Source organism: Scyliorhinus canicula, chromosome 2, assembly GCF_902713615.1.
Source record: "Scyliorhinus canicula chromosome 2, sScyCan1.1, whole genome shotgun sequence".
NCBI classification, from domain to species: domain Eukaryota; kingdom Metazoa; phylum Chordata; class Chondrichthyes; order Carcharhiniformes; family Scyliorhinidae; genus Scyliorhinus; species Scyliorhinus canicula.
In genome coordinates this window covers 98,300,996-98,318,085 of record NC_052147.1, presented here as the reverse complement: position 1 = coordinate 98,318,085, position 17,090 = coordinate 98,300,996, and the positions used below count along the sequence as shown (strand labels likewise).

The window sequence follows — 17,090 nt, the reverse complement described above, 5'->3', positions numbered from 1 at the left end:
GTTATGTAGTTACATTGTGTGCCTTGTAATGCCCTATAACGTATTTTATTTTTCTTTTATTTTCACGTACTTAATGATCTGTTGAGCTGCTCGCAAAAAAATACTTTTCACTGTACCTTGGTGTACACGACAATAAACCAATCCAATCCGATTGGCCATGCAAAATTGCCCCTTGGTATCCAAAGATGTGTAGGTTAGTTACGGGGATAGGACAGGGGAGTGGGCTTCAGTAGAATGCTCTTTCGGAGGGTCAGTGCAGAATTGATGGGCCGAATGGCCTCCTGCACTGCAGGGATTCTCTGATTACAACCAGGATGTTCACTGGAAAATTGACCTTCCTTACTGCCAGTCTAAAAAATGAGGCAGATTTATTTTGATGTGAGAGGCCCACACTATGGGAGACAGTGACTGAAATCAAAATAAACGCACCACCAGTTGCTCAGAGCAATTGGGGGTGCACGGACATGACCCAAATAATCACAACAGGCATGAGATACTATCAAAATTTTACATTCAAAATGTAATCATCAGGCTGTAACAAAATTGCTGACCCTCTGGCTTCAAAGAACATAAGAAATAGGAGCAGGTGGTATGGTGGTGCAATGGTTAGCACTGGTGCCTAGCAGCAGCAAGAACCCGGGTTCAATTCCAGCCTTGGTTCACTGTCCGTGTGGAGTTTGCACATTCTCCCCATGTCTGTGTGGGTCTCACCCCACAAACCAAAGATGTACAGGGTAGGTGAATTGGCCATGTTAGATTGCTCCTTAATTGGAAGCATTTTTTAAAAGAGCAAAAAAATAAATAGGAGCAGGAAAGAGTAGGCTTTTTGGCCCCTGGAGCCTGCTTTGATATTCAATTGTGGCCTCAATTCAATGGTGGGTAACCAGACATTTTATTGACCGTTGCCCACGCGCAGAGTTTCTGTATTCCGCTGGTTTCCGTCCACGTAGTTTTTTTCCTACCGGTACGACTGAAGTGATACGCATGTAAAGCAAGGGCAAGTGAACTGAGGTGCGTGCTGATTGCTCACAGCATTGACTGAGAGAACCATGCACTTCTGTGCCCAAAGTATAAATATTTATTTTGTTTTTACCACTTACCGAGGTGATGACAATTCTATTAATATACTTTCTATAATTTGTCATGAAATATTTGGTGTGTATTAAATGCATTCAATCTTGTTTGAGGGTCATAGTTTGTGAACATGCTGATTTCAATCTTGCGACCCACTGAGATGAAGGAGGGTCACTCATGCGGCCCAATCACTAGCCTTGGTTGCCCATCACTGCCTTAACTCCACTTTCCTACTGCCCCGATAACTCTTGACTCCCTTGTCAATCAGAAATCTGTCTAACTCGGCCTTCAATATATTCAATTATATCTCCTCCACTACTCTTGTGAAGAGAATTCCAAAGACCAACAACTCTCTGAGAAAAGAAGTATAGGCCCAACCTACTGAACCTTTCCTCATAAGGTGACACTTTCATCCAAGGAATCAGGCTAGTGAAGCTACTATGTAAGAAATAGCATTCATTTTAGTTACTTCTCAAAGAATTGGTCTACAGCAAGAAGACAGTGCACCAAAACCAACAATTATTTTCCAATGTCACTAACAATGTTGACGTTCTTCTTGTAAGATGTACTGACATGCATGCGCAACCTTTTGTCATTCACTCCCATCATATAGAATCCTAATGTGCCAAATTCCTCACATACAACCTATGCACCTCACTCTTCAATTGAAATAAGGGAGGAGTAGCACCTCGCAGAAGGCGGGCTAGCCGTACTCTTTGGCATGACTTATCCTGTGTATCCTGACTTAACAGTGAAGGTCCTCACCTTCACTCGGCTCTCACCTCAGGTTCCAAGTTGTTGTGAACATGTCACAGCGACCATACTCCAGTAAACTGCCTCGATGGGCATGCTCAACTAGGTGAGGGTACCCATTAGGTCTCCTCTCTTCGGAGATTTAGGATTTTGTCCACCACAGCATGTGAAGACTGATTCCGGCCATCTGGCAGATGAGACCAATCTAAACTCCAATGGTCTTGAAGACGGGTCAGCACCATATTGTGGAACATATAGAGTTTGATAAGACACTCAAGATGTCCTGGTCGCCCCCTGCACCAGATCTATCTCCAGTTGTCTAGGCTCATCTTGGAACAGGATAAGTCAGGAAGAGAATGATGCTGATGGTGCATGACTCTCATAATAATCCAATTAATGTGCAAGTCACATCATCATTTATCTGTCACAAGCTCTGTGGCGGTTTTCAAGCAACATAGCAACAGATGTGGATTCACTGGGAGCGGTAGCTGTGAATCTGCACACAAGCGGCTCAGGCAAGTGTCATTTTTCACTGGAGTGAAGCAAAAATTTGACTTGGCAGCCCCCTTAGTGACTAAGCAGCTCTTTTCAGGACCACACTGCTCATCTCTAGTATGAGGAAGGAGGTAGAAACAATGACATGACCATTGTCGGCTTAACCTCCCTGGTGCGCAGGTGGCAAGATTTCACCAACACGGTCGTATGTCAATCTCAAAAAAGAAAGTAACGGTGATCCTCGTCTTGATGCTCAAATAGCCTGTCATGAAGGAATCTTTCTCCGAGAAACTCAAAAGTCGTCTGTATACAGCAAAAATGGGCACTTGCATGGAGGATAACTGGATGAGCTTCAGGGATGCAATGTACTCCACTGCTCGAGAGGTTCTTGACCCTATCTCTCATAAGCATCAAAACTAGTTCAATAAAAATACTGAGTAGTCCAGAAATAACTGGAGGAGAAACATTTGCCTCTACAGGGTATATTTCAATGACACGTCATCGCTATCCAAGCACAATGCCTACCAAAATATCTGCAGAACTGTCCAATGCAAACTCATAGAAATGCAGGACATTTGCCTGAATCAGAAAGCAAACTTCACTCATATGCAGGCCACAAAGACTTGTCCAGATTCTAGAAAGCTCTGAAGTCTGGTGTCTGTGGGCCCCAGTCTATTGGTTCATTGGCAATCCTCCGTGCCGATGGGTCAACACTCTTCACAGAACAAGAATTCCAGAAAGATGGGCAAAGCACTTTAACCACGTCATCCATCAGCCATTATCCAACAATGAAGAAGCAATCAAAAGGCTGCCAGGGGTAGCCATGAACTGATCTGTTGATGACCCTGCCACATAGGTAGAAATGGCCAAACTCCAATCTAACTGCAAAACTTCCAGAACTGATGCTATTTCAGTTGAGACGTATAAGACGGGAGGTCAGTTCTTGGTCACGACTCTTACTGGACTTCCGGTGAAGGGTAGATATGCTGTGCAGTCACACATCAGGTGGCTCTCCTCTTTTAGCCGGTTTTAGCCCACTAAATTAGACGAAAACATCCCCTCACCTTCAACAATACGAATTACAGCAAGAGCGACAGGAAGCAGCAATTGGAGAGGCCGCAGAGACACCAGAAACGGCAGCATGGGTTAAGAGCGGCGAGCAAACAGATCAGCAGACCCTCGAGGTGAGGGGTACCAGGCCACGTCCGAGAGAGGGAGACCAGCGGCCTGAAAAACAGAGACATCCCCCCCCCCCCTTTTATCCAAAAATCGGAATAGATAGACAGAAAAGGAGACAGTGGGAAGGAGGACACAGGAGGCAGAGAAAAACCAATGGACAGTTTGCACGGGAGTGTATCGCCTTGTCATGAACAGGGGAACCAGTTCGCAGAAAGGAGGGGGCGAATGCAGCAGAGCACAGGAGAGGGCGAGGAGGAGATAGAAGGGGGAACCCAACATAGCGGGCCTAGGGGGGGACCAGACTGACCGCAGGAGGGGGCACCACATTAGCGAGAAAGTTAGCGCCAGGAGGTATGAGTGAGGGGCGGGCTGTGCACATATCACACCAGGGAGAGAGTGGCTGGCAAGGGGAGGAGGGGGAATAAAGCAGAGTTGGAGGGGGGCCTAGGGGGTGCAGCAAGAGGAGGGGGAACAAAATGGCGGGGGGGGGGCTGTGGATTGGCTTTAGCAGGTCATTCTTGGAAACATGGAACAAGATGGTACTGCAAGCAGCCGCTTTGGAGGGCTCACACATCACGGCCATGTTGCGTGGTCCCTGGAGAAAGGGAAACCCCAGAGCGCAGGGGCCCGGCTTCTATGGTGAGCACAGTGAATGCGACTATTTTGGATGGTCCCCTAACAAAGTGAAACACTGAAGGGGGGGGGGGGTTGGAGGGGAGAGAGAGACAACACCCCCCCCCCCCCCCCCCCCCCAATCACCCCATCAGAATAGTCACGGGGAACATCAGGGGACTTAACGGCCCAGTGAACATTTCCAGAATGTTCGCCCATCTGAAAGCTGACATAGTCTTCTGCCAAGAGAGGCACCTGAGGGAAAAGGACCTACTGCGGTTAAGGAAGGGCTGGGTTGGGCAGACAAACCATTCACGTTACAGGACAAGAGCCAAGGGGGAACCATACTGATGAGCAAGAGGACGGTGTTAACTGCGACAGAGACGGTTACAGACGAAGGGAGACAGTACATCATTGCCAGCAGTGCTCTGGACGGGGCACCGGTGGTCCTGGTGAATGTGTACGTGACCAACTGGGCCGACAGGGAATTTGTAAAGGAAATCCCCAATATAGACACCCACAGACTAATCATTGGGGAGGGGGGGGGACTTCAACTGTGTACAGGACCCGTTGACGGACAGGTCAAACCCCAAAACGGGAAAATGGCAGGCATGGCTAGAGAACGGAGGATGTTTATAGAGCATATGGGGCTGTAAACCCATGCATCCAGGTGAGAAGGAATTCTAATTTTGTTTTGTATGTATGCAAGATCTATACCCGCATCAACGACTTTGTAGTGGGGATCCCGAGATAGACAGGGTGGAATACTCCGTGATTGTAATCTCATACCATGCTCCACACTACGTGGTGTAAGGTTGGAGATGGGTTGTGCCCAACGTCCCACATGGAGATTGGACACGGCCCTCCTGACCGACGAGGTCTTCGGCCAGAAAACATTACCGGCTAACAGCGAACAGCAGCCAACTGCTAAACGTGATGATGACCCCATCCGGGAGTAGAATAACAGAGGTGATCCTCTCCCTGGACGGAGAGAAGGCCTTCGAAAAAGTCGAGTGGAAATTCTCATTGAGCCACGAGAGCGGTTTGGGCTGGGGACAGGGTTTACCTCATGGGTGAAACTCCTGTACAATGCCCCCAAGGCGAGTGTATGGACCAACACCACCAGCTCTGAATACTTCCAGCTGCACAGGGGCACAAGACAGGATGCCCGCTATCCCCACTCCTATTCACCCTGACAATCGAGCCACTGGCGATCGCCCTCAAGAGCGGCTAGAAGCTGGAAGGGAATCTGAAGAGGACACAGAGAGCACAGAGTCTCATTCTATGCAGATGACCCGCTCCTCTACATCTCGGGCCCGCAAAGTGGCATGGAAGGGATCATGAAGCTCCTGAGAGAGTTTGGAGCCTTGTTGGGCTACAGGCTCAACCTGAGCAAGAGTGAAGTATCCCCATGAACCCGAAAGGGGGAGGGGCAGAGCTGGAGGGACTACCATTCGAACTAGTCCAAAGCAAATTCTGCTATCTGGGGATCCAGATTACCCGCAACTGGACAGGAATCTTCAAGTGGAACCTGATCAGTCTGGCAGAGGAAGTAAAAATGGACCTACAGAGATGGGACACACTCCCTCCTGCTCTTCCTAGTGGGGAGGGTGCAGGCGATCATGATTAACGTGCTGACCTGGTTCCTCTTCCTGTTCGTATCCATACCGATCTACATCCTTAAGGCCGTATTCAACGCGGTCGACAAACCAACTATGCCGTGCGTTGGGGGGGTGGGGAGAGGAGAAAGTACCCCACACAAGGATCCCCAAAAACGATCATAGAAAGAAGAAGAAACGGGGGGGGGGGGGGGGGGGGGGGGGGTCTGGCCCTCCCAAATCTTCCGGTGCTACCACGAGCCATCCACAGCAGAAAGAGTGAGGGGATGGGTGAAAGAACCAGAAATGGACTGGGTAAGAGCAGGGTAGAGCTCCTGTACAGGGTCAACCCTCCGACCTCGCCAGGGCAACACTCCTATCCCCACCAACCAAACACTCAACAAGCCCAGTGGTGGTAGCCACACTCCAGACATGGAGCCAAATGCGACCGCACTTCAGCTTAACCAAAATGTCTACTATTTCACCCATCTAAGGCAACCACATGTTTGAATCAGGCATGCTATACACCACCTTTAGGAGGTGGAGACAGGACGGGACGGGACACTGACCATTAGGGACGTCTACACAGAGGACAGGCTAGCGACCTAAGAGGAACTGACAGCTACCCAATGGGAATGAACCTCGGTACCTACAGGTTAATAACTTCCTCCGCAAGGAGTCGACAACATAGCCATGGACCCCGAGACGAGCAATATTACAGGAACTACTAGATGTGGACAACCTGGGAGGGGGGAAACTTCAGGGGCCTGTATGGACAGCTGTTAGGACACGCTCCTCACTGGACGAAACCCGGGAAACATGGGAGGAAGAACTAAGGATGGAAATAGGGTGGGGATTCTGGAGTCAAGCACTGAACAGGGCCAACGCCACCTCCACTTGCGCAAGGCTAAGCCTCATGCAGCTGAAAGTGGTGCACAGAGCGCATCTGACAAGAACCTGAATAAGCAGGTTCTTCCCGGAGGTGGAGGACAAATGTGAACGGTGCCATGGAGGCCTGGCCAACCACACCCACATGTTTTGGGCTTTCCCCAGACTTGCTGGGCTCTGGATAGTCTTCGAGGCCTTCGAGTCAGTGTCCAAAATTATGGGGGTGAGGGTGGAGCCGTGCCCAAGAGTGGCAGTCTTGGGGGTATCGGATCAGCCAGAACTATTTATGGGGATAGGGGCTGACGCCCTTGCCTTTGGTTCCTTAATCGGCCACTGATGAATTCTACTCAGCTGGCGATCACCACTATCCCCGGGCGGGGAACAGAGGGAAGTAGATCCTTTTTAAAATATGCGACAGGTTTAGATAAAGGATCTGGATCGGCGCAGGCTGGGAGGGCCGAAGGGCCTGTTCCTGTGCTGTAATTTTCTTTGTTCTTTGTTGTATCCACAGCTGCAGACAGGCTGGCAGACCTGTTGAAATTTCTCCACCTGGAGAAAATCAAATTTGCCATCTGAGGGTCAGAGGAAGGCTTCCACAAAACGTGGAGGCCATTCTCCAACTTGATCCGGGACCTGTTCGAAGTCAACAGCCAATGGGGGGAGGGGGGGGGGGCACGGGAGCCAGCAAGAGCAAGGAACAGATAGGGAGAGGAGGAGGCCAGAGAGACAGGAGGGGGAGGTTTGAGAACCGCCGGTAATATGGGGCCTACAGCAAGTCCACAAAGAACAGAACCCAAAAGAAACACCGAAAACAGAGGAGGGGGGGTTGACATTTGCACCTCTCCAGGGGTGTAGAGACCAACTGAGCTCAATTAATTTAGCACAGACCAGGAATCTAATATGCAATCTTGTGCCCAGCATAATAATAATAATCTTTGTTAGTGTCACAAGTAGGCTTGCATTAATACTGCAATGAAGTTACTGTGAAAAGCCCCTAGTCGCCATACTCTGGCGCATGTCCGGGTACACGGAAGGAGAATTCAGAATATCCAAATTACCTAACGGCACGTCTTGTGGGGGGAAACCGGAGGAACCCCACTCAAACTCCGCACAGACAGTGACCCAAGCCGGGAATCGAACCTGGGACCCTGGAGCTATGAAGCTAACCACTGTGCTACCGTGCTGCCCACTGGTTAGTAATTCACCACGCTGCATCTTAACCTGCTTGGCCACTGGAGAGCTGTATCCAGTTGGTTTATAGGAGCTTGATGTTACCCATTTTCCAATATGTCTCCAATGTGAATCCCTGATATTCTTAACTGTAGTATCATCTGGACATGGGCTTCACTCCAACAATGCTTTAAACTGACACTCCAGTGCAGTAATGAGGGAATGCTGCATTGTCCGAGGTGCTTCACTTCAATGGTATTTTAAACTGAGACCCTGTTTCCCTACTCTGGTGGGCATTAAAGATTCCATGATACCAACTGAAGAAGAATAGAGTATTTGCTGAACTCTCTCAACTAACGCCACCAGGAAAAAATGAACAAAATTGTAACATTGTTCATATGATTTTAGTGCATAATTGTTACCACATTTACCTGTAGAACAGCAAATGCACATCAAAGCACAGCATTTATTGCATGAAACAGTTGGAAATACCTAATTCTTCAAGTGATAGCCTGGCACCAAAATGGAAACGGCTCTGGTTTTATGTAACTAATTGCCTATTCTTCCCTCCCCAAAACCAGGTACCTTGGATTCCTCTTGATCCCCTGAACCCTGATCTTGGCCGTTACCCGGAATATTCTCATGCAAAGCCTCTCCACTGCACAGTGAGAGCAGGCGAGATGTTGTACCTGCCCTCTCTCTGGTTCCACCATGTCCAGCAGTCACATGGCTGCATCGCAGGTACAGTATTCATGCAATTTATCATAGAAGAGAAAAATTGACGTCATGCATTGATACATAGTGAGTCACTGAACACCACATAGGATGAAACCAAAAGGAGATGTGGACCCATTAGAGTCAAAGACAAATGTAATTATAATGGGAAACAAGAAAATGGAAGAGACGTTAAATACTTATCTGTTTTCGCTGTAGTAGACTCAAAACAACATTCTGAAAGTAATGGGGAACCAAGGATCTAGTGAGAATGGTGAACTTAAAAGAGTCCGATATCCATTTTATTTTTAGTCGTCATAGTCCCAGACAACCATAGGCTGCTTTCCCCTTTGACAAGGAGAGCTGACTGGTGGTGATTCAACCTGAGGGCCGCCACACATCAGGCGAGGGACAAGATTGAGAAGACGGGGTCTTCATGACTAGCTTCAGCCGGTACAAGAATGGAATCCGCACTGCTGGCCATGCTCTGCATCACAAACCAGCCATCCAGCTGACTGAACTAAACCAGTCCCATTATAAATAAAGAAATAGTAATGGAGAAATTAATGGCAGTGAGTGGCAACAAATACCCTGATAAAAGCAAATTACTGCGGATTTTGGAATCTGAAACAAAAACATAAAATGCTGGACAATCTCAGCAAGTCTGACAGCATCTGTGGAGAGAGAACAGAGCTAACGCTTCGGGTCTGAGTGACTCTTTAACAAATACCATGAACCTGACGACCTGCTTCATGGGAATTCCTGTATAGATAATTGATGTTTTGGTTTTGATCTTCCAGAACTCCTTAGATTCTAGAATAGCTGCCAGCGATTGAAAGGTAGCAAACATGACCCTGCTATTTAAGAAACTAAGTGTGGAGAAAATGGGCACTGTAGGCAGGTGAGCCTAATGTCAGTAGTGCTAGATTCACCGATTTAGAGGAAACATCCTCTCCACGTTCATTACTGGGGATATTGAAACAGGGCACTTAGAAAACTATAACATGATTAAGCAGAGTTAACAGAGATTTATGAAAGGGAAAACATATTTGACAAATGCGATAGTTTTTGAGGATTGACTAGTAAGGTGGAATGGATGTAGTGCATTTAGATTTTCAAAATGTACTTGGTAAGGTATTATACAAGAGGTTATTATGCAAAATTAGGATTTGTACAATTGGGGGCATTCTATTAGCATGGAAGGATTGGTTAATGAACAGGAAACAGCAGGAAAAACAGGACACAGGTTGGCAGGCTGAAACATACAAATTAGGAGCAGGAGTAGGCCACTCGGCTCTTCAAGCCTGTTCCTCCATTGAATAAGATCGTGGATGATCTGATTGCAACCTCAACCCCACATTTCTGCCTACCCCGATAACCCTTCACCCCCTTGTTAATCGATTATCTAGCTCTGCATTAAAAATATTTAAAGATTCTGCTTCCACTGCCTTTTGTGGAAGAGAGTTCCAGAGACCTGAGAACACATTTCTCCTCATCTCTGTCTAAAATATTTTTAAACAGTGACCCATAGATCTAGATTAACCGACAAGAGGAAACATCCTCTCCACATCCACCCTGTCATTACTCCTCAGGATATTAAAGGTTTCGAGCAAGTTGCTTCTTACTCTTCCAAACTAATGGATTCAAACCTAACCTCTCCCAACATTTCTTCATAAGACAACTCACTCATTCCTGGTGTTAGTCTAGTAAGCCTTCCCTAAAGTGTTTCTAATGCATTTACATCTCTTTTGTTAAATAAGGAGACCAATACTGTACACAATACTCCAGATGTAATTTCACCATTGTACAATTGAAGCATAACTCCTCTACATTTGCAACCAATTCCCCTCACAAATGATAACATTCTATTAGCTTTCCTAATTACTTGCTGTATCTGCCTTTTGTGATTCACACACTAGGACATCTAGATCCCTTTGCATCTCAGAGCTCTGCAATCCCTCACCATTTAGACAATAAGCTTATTTTATTCTTTCTGCCAAAATGGACTATTTTGCATTTGCCCACATTATATTCCATTTTTCGCCCACTCACTTAACCTATCTATGTCTCTGTAGCCTCCTTACCACATCTTCACAACTTACTTCCCTATCTATCTTTGTGTTGTCAACAAATTTAGCAACCATACCTTCAGCCCCTTCATCCAAGTCATTTATAGAAATTATAAAATGTTGAGGCCCCAGCACTGATCCCTGTGACACATCACTCGTCATCCAGAAAAAAGCCCATTTATGTCGACCCTCTGGCTAATCTTCAATCCATGCCAATATGGTTCCCCCTGCACCGTCAGCTTTTATTTTCAGCAATAACCCCTCAATACCTTATCGAGTGCCTTCAGGTAATTGAAGTACAGTACATCCACCGGTTCCCCTTTATTCGCAACACTTGACTCCTTCAAAGAACTGCAATAAATTGGTTAAATATAATTTCCCTTTCACAAAGTCATACTGACTCTTCCTGATTGCCTTGAATTTTTCCAAGTGTCTAATACTGCAGGAATCTGTACCTGTGATCGTAGCTATTTTCAATCTGTATTAATGGCTTAGATGTGGGGACTAAGTGTAATTATCCAAGGTTGCCGACAATACAAAATTCGGTGAGAAAATAAGAAGTGAGGACGACTCAGAGAAGCTGCAGGAGGAATGAGTAGACAAGAATATGACACTGCAGTACAGTGTGATAAAGTGTGAAGTTATCCACTTTGAAAGGAAAATCATAAAGCAGAATATTCTTTGAATGGTGAAATGCTAGGAAATGTTTGCATTCAGAGGGACTGAGGTGTCTTTGCACATGAATCACAGAAAGTCAACATGTAGGTGTAACAATCAATTTGGAGGGTAAATGGTATGTTAGCTTTTGTTACAAACAGATTGGAGTATAAGAGTAAAAGAGGTCTTGGTACAGGGCATTAGTGAGACTACACCTGAAGCATTGTCTTCAGTTTTGGTATCCTTACCAAAGGAAGAATATACCTGTATTTACACTAAAGGGAGTACAACAAAGATTCACTCAACTGGTTCTTTGGATGAAGGGATTGTCTTATGAGGGGAGATTGAGTAGACTTCGGCCTATATTCCCCAGAGTTTAGATGAATGAGAGGTTAAATGTTACCTATTTTCCAAAATGTCTCCAATATGAATCCCTGATATTTATTCTTAATTAATATTATCTGGGCATGGGCTCCACTCCAAAACATACTGACACTCCAATGCAGTAATGAGGGAGATTGAAGATTGCTTCACTTCAATGGTATTTTAAACTGAGACCCTGTTTTGCCTACTCTGGTGGGCATTAAAGATTCCATGATACCAGTTGAAGAAGAATAGAGTGTTTGCTGTCCTCCCTCAACTAACACCAGGGAAAAAATGAACTGATTACACATTTTAATATTGTTCATATGATTTTAATGCAGATTTGTCAAAATTATTTCCCTTTCATAATAAAGTATTAACTCTGCTTAATCATATCATGATTCTCCAAGTGCCATGTTACCATGTCCCTAATAATAGATTCTAGCACTTTGCCTGCTGCTGATATTAGGCTCACTGGCCAACGGTTGCCCATTTTCTCCACACCTCCTTTCTTAAACAGCAGGGTTATGTTTGCTACTTTTCAATCGTTGGCAGCTGTTCCAGAATCTAAGGAGTTCTGGAAGATCAAAACCAATGCATTCATTATCTATACAGGAAACCCTAGGAAGCATGTCATCATGCGCAGGATATTTGTTGCAACTTAGTGCCATTAACTTCTCCACTACTATTTCTTTAATTATTGTAATAGTCTCTCTTAAGTTTCCCATTCTCACTAGACCCTTCGATCCCCATTACTTCCAGAGTGCTTTTTGAGTCTACTGCAGTGAAAACAGATGCAAAGTATTGAAACATATAAATGTTTTTAGGGGCTTGACAGGGTAGATACTGAGGAGGATGTTTCCCCTGGTTCAGGAATCAACAACACTGGGTCACAGTCTCCATAACAAGAGGTGGTCATTTAGAACTGAGATGGAGAGAAATTTCTTCAAAGGATTGTTGATCTTTGGAACCCTCTATACCAGAGAACTGTGACTTGTCAGTTGTTTAGTATATTCACGACAGAGGTTGCTAGATTTTCTGAAAATTTGGACACCTCTAACCAGATCATTGTTGTACAGCACCAGAGCGGAACAAGTACTCGCATGTCAGATATATCACATGCACGCTGTAAAGCTATTGTCCCAATAATGTGACTCAGCCTCCCCCTCAGGACAGTGACCTCGACTGTTCCAGTGTGACATTTTTCCCTCCGCTAACCAGCCTGTTGTCTCTCTGGGTGAGATTACCAATTCAGTGCCTCATTTGGAGTCTGTGCTCAAATAAGAATGGACTGGGATTGCACCTTCAAGAGAGTGGAGCAGAAAATGAGATCGTTGAAAAACAAAATTCAGAGGAAATGCAGCTTTTTGTTCTGAGAACAATTGTTAGCATGGACCCAGTACCAAGTTTGGTTTCCTTTTTCTGTTTCAGTGAATTTCTGGTATGACATGGAGTACGATATCAAGTACAATTACTTCCAGTTTCTGGACTCTATAACAAAAGCAATGAATGCCGTGTGATTTACCCAGATAAAGATAAAGGGTAGTTTAGGCGGCAACAAAACCGGATCCAGACTTCATGAACTCCTCCATATAAATGTGAACTGCATCAGAAATACTGATACATGTGGACTGTGTATTTCACTATGTGCCTGAGTAGTCACTGCGTTACCACTGCAAATGAAACACTTTTGTTTTCACTTTGGTGAAACAGCGCCAAGTACCAAGATTAAATAATTGCTGCAAGTTTATTTTTCATTACTATATAACTAATAATGTGCTAGTACCTCAGACCTGGTGTTTACATGTACAGTGTCCCAGGCTGAATGAATACACGTGGTAATACTGAATGAATACAAATCTGCTGCTCCCTAGGTGGAGATCCATGAGGTTGTTTTGAAGATTGTGCGTTTTGTCCCTCATCACTTCAAGGTCCTTTATATAATAACTAACCTAGTTCAACAGGTAAACTGGTGCAGCAGTGACTTGCACAGTGGCTCTGTGCAAAGTGCAGAAATCCCACCATTAATGATAACCCACATCAGCAACTCACCAAGCCTCCTTCAACAGCACCTACCAAACCCACCGCGACCACTTGAAGACATACGGGAACACTACCACCAGCAGTTTCCATTCTGAGTCTCTATTGTGTCACTGGGCCAAAATCCTGGAACTCTGTGAGTGTAGCTATCGCGCGTGAACTGTAATGATTCAAGAAGATGCTCACCACCATCATTTCAAGGGCATTTAGGTATGGGTGACAAATTGTGGCCTTGCCTGTGGCACTTGCATCTCATGAAAGAATTTTAAAAAATCATTGTTTGAATAAAGAATTTTTAAAAATCATTGTTTGAATAAAGAATTTTAAAAAATCATTGTTTGAATATGGTTGGGCTATTTATCAGATAATTATTGGTATCCTGTGTGGAGCACTCCTTCATGACCATGCAGGCTACATCTGCCTTTCAAATGTCAGCTGTCTGTGCAGCCTCAAGCAGGTTTAGGTGGCTAGAAACTCAGGAACACAAGGTCCTAACTGCGTATTAAGCAATATGTTGCGTAAGCACAGAATGTTTTACTCTACCTCATTAATAGCAATAACCAGTGTGTGGAGAATAGTGGTATACAAACTTCATCCTACAGGTGAGGCCGATGGGCACAATATTGTGGGATAACCTGGAAATTTCTGTTTTCCAAAATATATCTTGTATTTGTTGTTTAATAAAATAAGCATATGATGAATACCTTTTCTGTTATTTATGGTGTGTTATCAAAACTGCTTTGGTCATTTGAACCATGTTGTTAATGGTGGTTTATACACTGAACCCAGTAAACCACACTTTATCTACAGAGGGTCAGACTCCCTAATCTGCAGTTTCATTAGTGTCTCTCTGCAGGACAGCATATGGTTCCTGAGTGCATACTGTTATATTCCTTGTCTTAATTCTCCAAGATAGCCAAAGATGTAGTGTTGACAAAGAACATAAAACTAAATGTTTAAATCAAAACTAATTTTTTTTTACACTACTTCACGTGATTAGGTTCGCACACTTTACTGAGTAACAGATAACAAAATAATAGTACTGAATCTGTGATACAGTAATTAATAGTCTCTCTAATATATAAACTACACTCTTAACTCAACCTCACACTATCCTTCTACATCAAAATCAGCTTCACCCAGCATGCCGAGAGACGCAGGGCGCGATTCTCCCATATGGGGAGAAATCGTAAGGCTGGCGTCAAATCCGGGCGGGTTTGACGCCAGCCCCCCCCTTCCCGACCGGGAACCGATTCTGGTCCCCGGTCGGGGCTAGCATGCCGACGCCGTAAACTCCGGCATCGCGGGCTTAACGAATTTCGTTAAGCCCGCTTGCCAGAGTTAGCGCCGGCTGACGCGTCATATGACGTCAGCCGCGCATGCGCGGATTGGAAGACTCCAACCCGCGCATACGCGGATGACGTCATCGCGCATTTGCGCGAAACCCGCGCATGCGCGGGCCGGGATGCCCCTCAGCCGCCCCGCGAAGTGATAAAGCGGGGCGGCGGAGGGACAAAGAGTGCGCGGGCATCGGGTCCGCTGCCCGCGATCGGTGCCTACCGATCGCGGGCCCATGGCACCCTTGGCACGGCCGTGGTACTGCCGTGCCAATTGGTGCCATGGTTTTAAAGATCGAGAGTTTACGGCCGTTTTTACGAACGGCCAGACCAGGTGTGTTTGCCGTTCGTAAAAACAGCCGTAAAGGGCAGGGAACTCGGCCCATCGAACAGCTGAGAATCGCTGCCGGCCGTAAAAAAACGGCGTCAAAAGCGGAGTCGGGCGTGGGGGGGGGGAGAATAGCGGGAGGGCGTCGGAACAGCGTGGCCGTAAAATTTTATGAGCCACGCTATTCTCCGCACCGTCGGGAGTGCGGAGAATTGCGCCCGCAGTCTTTTTTAAGATCACTCAGTGACGCCATCTAGTGTTGATATACATGTAATCTCTCTTGTTAACTCTTTACTATACGTGGACTATACATATCATTACAGATACTGGCCACTCAACCACAGGGTGCAATTAGTGGATTCCAGACGCTAATCCACAGAGTGTTAATGGATTCCGGCTACTAAACCGCAGACGTGCTTAGTGGATTCTAGCTACTTGACCACAGTGTTTCTTAGTGGATTCTGACCACTAAGCCACAGAGTTCTTTAGTGGTTTCCAGCCAGTTAACTGAAGCAGCTCTTTGTTGAGCTGCCAGAAAAATGCTATCAGAACACCAGACGCTCAGGCCAATCTTGAGCTGGTTCGCAGCCACTAACCCACTGGGGCGGCACGGTAGCACAATGGTTAGCGTTGTTGTTTCACCACGCCAGGGACCCGGGTTCGATTCCCAGCTTCGGTCACTGTGAGGTGTCTGCACGATCTGCGTGGGTTTCCTCTGGGCGCTCCGGTTTCCTGCCACAAGTCCCAAAAGACATGGGGCGCAATTCTCTGCTCCCGAGAAGTGGCGGGTTGATCTTGCGGGGCGTGGAGGGGAAATAGTGCGTCCGATTGAGACGCCGGCCCGACGATCGGTGGGCACCAATTGCGGGTCTGTCCCCTCCCGAGCACAGTCGTGGTGCTTATTCCCCACCAGGACCCCTACAAGCCCCAAAATGGGCTCTCACGGCGATTTCACGACGGCAGCGACCAGGTGTGGTTGCCGCCTTCGTGAAACAGTCGTGAACGGCAGGCCGCTCGGCCCATCCGGGTTGAAGAATCGGCGATTCTTCCGAGCGTGGGGAGCGGAGAATCGCGCCCATGCTGTTAGGTGAATTGAACATTCTAAATTCTCCTTCTGTGTACCAGAACAGGCGCCGGAATGTGGCGACTAGGGGATTTTCACAGTAACTTCATTGGAGTGTTAATGTCAGCCTACTTGTGACAATAATAAAGATTATCATCCTGACTTAGAACTATATTGTCGTTCCTTCACTGTCGCTGAGTCATACTTCTGGAACTCATTTCCTAACAGTACAGTGGGTATACCTACACCACTGGGTCACCACCACCTAAAGGGCAGTTATGAATGGGCAATAATTACTGGGTTTGGCAGCAGTGCCCACATCCCACGGGTGAATTTTAAAAAATTTACACAGGTATCTATGCTCCACACGAGCCTCCTCTTCATTTCATTCACCCTACCAAATTAATGCAAATGGTGATCTATTCAGTGCTTTGTATAACTGTAACATAACTTCCACCCCTTTATACTCTAATCCTCTCGTTTTGAAGACCGCCAACGGTCCTGATCTCTCTCCGTTTTAGTAGTATGTACATCCGCCTGCAAAATAGATGACCCCTGCTTGAGTCTCACCCCCACAAACCCTAAGGTGTGCAAGGTGATTTGGAGTTTTTAATGACCCCACATTCGCCCACTTAGAAATCAATTTGCCGTAGATTTGAGGCAATACGTTATAGAATCTGTGCAGTGCAGAATGAGGCCATTTGGTCCATCGCATCTGCACCCAGCTGCCGAAAGCACCCTACCTAGGCC

The 17,090-nt window shown here is 46.2% G+C and overlaps 1 protein-coding gene across 2 annotated transcripts in view; it reads left to right on the top strand.

The window, feature by feature from the left end:
• jmjd7 (jumonji domain containing 7) overlaps nucleotides 1-13,878 on the top strand; it is a 41,609-nt gene extending 27,731 nt beyond the window's left edge. For both annotated transcript variants that reach the window (XM_038783921.1, XM_038783914.1), the window contains 2 exons: nucleotides 8,351-8,510; nucleotides 13,004-13,878. In XM_038783921.1, coding sequence (XP_038639849.1) covers nucleotides 8,351-8,510; nucleotides 13,004-13,092 — 249 coding nt within the window. In that variant the 3' untranslated portion in view covers nucleotides 13,093-13,878. The remainder of the gene's footprint in view (nucleotides 1-8,350; nucleotides 8,511-13,003) is intronic.
• The last annotated feature ends 3,212 nt before the right edge of the window (nucleotides 13,879-17,090 follow it).